The 5,607-nt window shown below is 47.1% G+C and overlaps 1 protein-coding gene across 1 annotated transcript in view; it reads left to right on the top strand.

Moving 5' to 3' along the window:
* Positions 1-1,951: 1,951 nt before the first annotated feature.
* The window catches only part of pid1 (phosphotyrosine interaction domain containing 1), a 30,297-nt gene continuing 26,641 nt past the window's right edge, over positions 1,952-5,607 (top strand). The window contains exon 1 of the mRNA XM_012830483.3: positions 1,952-2,304. Coding sequence (XP_012685937.1) covers positions 2,275-2,304 — 30 coding nt within the window. The 5' untranslated portion in view covers positions 1,952-2,274. The remainder of the gene's footprint in view (positions 2,305-5,607) is intronic.

Here is a 5,607-nt window from a genome sequence, read left to right as displayed (position 1 = left end):
CTAGGTCCCCCCAGGATGAACCATATTTCGTTTAACCACCGCCATTTTCAAAGTCCTTCCAATGGCCTCATTTCTGACTGGGCATATGCTGTCCGTTATTTTACAGTCATTAGTCAAGACTTCTTCTTCATGATCTTTTCCTGTTAGATGGGGGCTCATGACCTTTACTATAGTTCGTCCTTGTCCTCTTCACCTCTCTGTAGTTTTCTGTCTCTTTTTCCCTTTTTTCCACTTTGAAGAAGAGAATGTTCATGTGTTAATTATCTGTGCTGAATGACGTAATAAAGGTTTTAGCAGACCCTTCACATAGTGTTTTTTGTTTCTTGTTTAGTTTGCATATTTGTGTGTTCGTTGTGGTAGTGGTGGTGGTTTCTATTATGACTTGGTAAGTGTTTTCTTCACTGGTATCTGCTGTTTTTGGTTCTGGATGTACAAAAACAGCTCCAAGGGCACCGGAAGCTTCCTTCAAGCTCCCTCAGTGAAGAAACTGTTCTGGGGACTAACATAATGCAATCTACCAGTGCTTAGTCTGAATGACTACAAACAAATAACTTTGAGGAAGAATTCAAAGTATTTGTGAGTCTGATTTGACAAAGGATGAACATCTGTTGCACAGGAATAAGACAAGCGGAGGCCAAGAGAAAAATGTGAAAAAATACAGATGCGAACAGGAAGAGAGGGAATATAAAGAGATGAGAGAGAGAGAGAGTATATGAATCTAATGGGCATGAATATAATAAAAAGGCCTAGCAGAAACCACACACTTGGGGGACATGACTCCAATAAAGGGGTCTACCTAAACACATCTGAAAGAAACAGACAGGCAGAGAAAGATAGGTGGAGAAACAGAGAGTGAAGGAGGGAGAGAGAGAGAGTATGAGTCTAATAAAATCACATACCAAAAGCAGACATGGGGGAGAGAGAGTATGAATCCAATAACAGGACATACCAACAGATAGACATAAAAGAGAGAGATGGACAGGGAGAGAGCGAAAGAGAGGTAATATGGAGACAGATACGAGACAGACAGACGGGGCGGGAACCCTCTCCCGCGTAGAGACAGCTCCTGATTGGCCTGCAGCTGCCCCTGCCCATATAAGGTGCGTTGGACTGTTAGTGCAGTCATTGACCTTTGCTGACTTGTGGCGGAATCCAGATGTTCCCCGGCGTAAACATCTGTAAACACGTTGGAGTGTGACGGTGTGCCGATCACAGTGCCACCCCCCACCCTCCTACAGTCCTCCATCAGCAGGGAGGGAGGGAATGATGAAGAGAGGGGACGCAAAATTAATGGAAAGATGAATGGACTGTAAGACGTAAAAAAAAAAAAATGTAAAAAGTGAATGAGGAATACAAGACAGTGTAGGAGTGACTGAAATAATCTTACAAAATGAAGAATTCATTTATAAAAAGAAGTGATTATGAAGGAAGGGTATGAGGAAGCGGTATGACAACCAAGTTGAAAAGTAAAGCGGTCAAATGGCCAAGAGCTAAACCTCTGACCCCGTCAAGCGCTCTGGGGGTCATCCTGCTGTGCTGTTAGGGCTCTATTTCAACACATCCCAATGACAAAAGCACATTTGACTGGGCCACATTCCTTCTCTTCGCTGAGAGAAAGTAGAGGCCAATTTACTGGTCACTGACTGGTGCTGCGACAGGAATAGACTGAGTATTTCCCCAAGCACTGCATATGCTAAATGACAAACTTTTATTTGAATTTAAACTTTTACATTAACTAATAAACTTGATAAAGTTGCCTTTTTTCATTCGTGTAGTACCTGTTCTAGGATATGAACTAGGGAGACGTTCAGACACAGTGCGCCAGTCCAGACACGGAATGGGAATTCATTTATTGTCCACATCATTGGCAACACTTCTCTCCATCAAGCGCCCACTGCAGGCCACTTCAGTGACGAACCGAGGGGGGAAATAGGCAAGGGGGAGGAGGAGAGAAAAGAGGGGGTTCGCGTGTTTTTTTCGCAGGCGGAGCTTCGTCCTCGCGAACCATTGGAATTCACCGTCTGTTTTCTCGGGATCGCGGGAGCACCGGGGTGAGGAGAAGCAGCGAGCCAGCGCCGCGAGCGGGCACATGCGAACCGGAGTGCTCACCAACGAAATTCCAGCTGTTGTGCTCATACACACGCACAGTCACACGCACAGACTCACCACACTCACACACACCCACACACATACACACACACACATCCTCACCCACACACACTCACACATACATATACCATTCACAGAGACGAAGAACAAGCAAATCCCTTCATTATGTGGCAACCTGCGACAGAGCGACTACAGGTAAGGGCAATAAATCTACCTCACAAATGTACACCCCGCCATTAGGGCTTTTGTGGTTTTCTTGAAATCGATTTTTCCTCCTCTAGCAGCGTTGCCGCGGTTTACGTGAACACCCCCGAAATCTCGGTCTTGGTACCTTCAGTCAGCCTACCTTTCCTGGATATTTCCTTTGTAGAATGCAGGGGGGTGTTGCATTGCGGACTCTGATTCTTTATTATAAGTACATTGCTGGTGGATTGATGTATTAAAGACTAGGGACCCTCCTTCCAATAGACTGAACGCCTATAGACGCGAGATAAATGCCCACCCCTACCCCTACCCTGCGCTTTTCATTATCCAATTCAAGTTACGCCGTGCTACGTAGCCTACAGAGTGTACGTAATCATATTGTCCCGGGATGAAACAGGACAGGCACTCACAGACTGCTTCTATCTCGAGACAAAAAACAGTTACCTACGCTTGCGTAACGTTGGGCCAACGTGCGTGTCGTAGAACTAGTTGATGCCCCCCCCCCCCCACACATACACACACCTCCAGTAGACCTAGTTTTACTGACAATGCCCTGCCTGCTGTGCATTGAGCAAGCTCTCCACTAAACCATGTACACGGGTTCTCTTTCAGTTTGCAGCTTTTCGCCTTCAAGTCGTTTGATGCCACATCTGTTGTCAAGCTGTGTCTGCAGAAACTGGGAAGCTTTACGTTCTTGAAAGAAGCTGCTTCCCCTCATATCTCTCTCTCCCCTTCTCTCTCTCTCTCTCTCTCCCTCTCTGTCTGCTCCTACATTTGAGCGGGTGTGAAATGTCATGTACATCTATGCGGTACCAAAAATTTTTTCAACATGTTGGGTTTACCTGTGCTGTGTGCTCACGTTTTGGGGACTGGGAGAATGCTTAATGACAACGTATTTCACATTTTGATATCCGGGGATGCGGAGGAGGCGGGCAGGCAGGCCGTGCAGAGACTGGATCCGGGTGTCCTCGGCTCGTAATGTGCTCCAGATGTCGTGTAGACGTCCTGCCAGATGAACTTGCACAACTCCGCTCACACTGCCTTGGCCGGGTGACAAGAAGACTGAATAGCGTAGTAAACTTTTTGGAGGAGTTATTACCGAGCAATTCTATCTGCACAGTTTACCGTGGCTTGCAGGGAACATTGCCATTTTAACGAGGTGAAGGTTTAATACTGTAGAACTACAATAATATCTTCTTTGTCCACAAACCCTAAGGTCTAAGGGTGAAACCCAAACGTATCTATGGGATGTCTGGATAATTTTAGTCTGCATCTAAACTTAAATCTCGTTTCAAAATCAAAACCACTGACGGTTGATTGCATTTGGTGTGTCATGTAAGTCTTTGACAGAAATACCCAACAGTGCTTCTTTGATGGTAACTTTTAGTGTGTGTGTGTGTGTGTGTGTGTGTGTGTGTGTACATGCGTGGTGTGTTTTGTTTGTCTGCTGGGCCCACAAACATTCCACACACACACAGGCATACACACACACACTCAACAAGCCGCAGTCTGGAAAGCAAACGAAAGGGCCGTCAGACTAACCCCTAAAACACACACACACACACACACACTAAAACAGGAACACTCGCCTCATTTACCAGCCAGCCCTTTACACTGCCAGCTGCGCCCTGCTGCCCGCAGGAAATGACATCACACACTCACCTCGGATCACTTCCTACATGTGTCTGAGCTGACCGGTTGCCATGGGCCCTGTCTTTGTATTTCTGATTCTAATAGCCTAAGACTCGCTGGACCCTTCCCAAAGCCCCCATTGAGGCAGGATTAATGATGATGGTATATATGTTCCATCAAGAGGTTTTGGGCCTAGCCCACGGGTGATCCTAGAGTTGATGAGTTCTGGATTAGTGCTGTATTGGAGTCTAGTTCTAGGTCCAGGTTGTTGACCGACTTTCATTAAGGTAACCATAGTAACACAAGTGAATCCCTGCTGTTGCAATCTGGTCATTGCCAATACTGACTCCCATGCCATGGCGCTTTAGCCAAATTCACACCCACACCCCCCCCCATTAAAATTCACCCACTCCATTAGAAATGTGTATGCCTGATGAGTGTGGGCACTCTAGGTGATCGCCCATGTTGCCTATCCCAAGAGCTATCAGTGGGACTGATCAGAGAGCAGAGTGGAGGTGTAGCCCACGTGGAGCCATGCCTATCTGGACAAAAGTCTTGGTGTGAGGCTAGAGGACTTCCATTCATTCAGGTGGAGAGCCTGTATGAGAACACAGGAAGTTAACCTGCAAGACACGAGCAGTTGGTTGTTGTTTGCCGACGTTTCTCATTCTTTCATAGAGCATAACGCCAACTGTCATGAGCCTGTTAGCTTTTTTATGGTAGAAGATCCAAGCCAAAACACATTCCAAGCCTTTGGAATGTATCAGTCCGTCAATGGAGAAATCAGGGTTAGATGCGAATGTGCACAAACTTACACGTGTACATACACACACACTCACTCACACACACGTACACATGTACACGCACACACATACACACACACACACTCTCACATACAGTCACACACACTCACACATATACACACACACACACATACACACACACACACACACACACACAGGGCTTTCTCACAGCATATGGGCTGTGTTCCCTGGAGGATCTGGACCCATGAGCTGAGCGAGTGTCAGCCATCTTGCAGACTCCCCTCCGCTAAAGGCTTTCACGTGAGGTTTAGACTCCCAGAGAAGGTCTCTGACTGCCTGATGGTCTGCCGCCATGGCCTGGCCATCTGGGTCTGACTGGAGTTCTGGTTCAAGTTACTGCGGAACAAGATCCAAATAGTTCCTGAGTCTGGACTTGATGTACATCTGGTGTAGACCCGTGCTGGTCTCATTCTTGCGTTAGGGGGCCTCTGTGGACGAGGGGAAGTTCAGAGACAGCCAGGCATTAGGTGTCTTTGTGAGGGCTGGGATGAATGAGGAATGAGTGTGTGCATCATCATTACGGTTGTTTACACACACACACACACAAGCAGACACACACGTTTATTTTGTCATGACAAGAGAGTTTCTACACAGATCCTTGAACAAGGCACGTGGATACTTGCTGCCCTGTAACCATAGCAACCAGAGATCGCTCTCTCCCTTTCTCCTCTGTCTCTCCCTGTGTCTCTGTACCATTGCCATAGCGACCTGCCATGCAGACTCGTTCCGCTTCGCACTGCTGCCCGCTCTCTCCTCGAGTTCCAGAACCTTAGTGTCTCGGGCCAGCGTCTCTTTCTCTTCTGGTGTCTGTCATATCTCACGTAACCATGGCGACGTG

Source organism: Clupea harengus, chromosome 9, assembly GCF_900700415.2.
Source record: "Clupea harengus chromosome 9, Ch_v2.0.2, whole genome shotgun sequence".
NCBI classification, from domain to species: Eukaryota; Metazoa; Chordata; class Actinopteri; order Clupeiformes; family Clupeidae; genus Clupea; species Clupea harengus.
The sequence above is the reverse complement of the archived record's forward strand: the minus strand, read 5'-3'. Positions and strand labels throughout refer to the sequence as shown.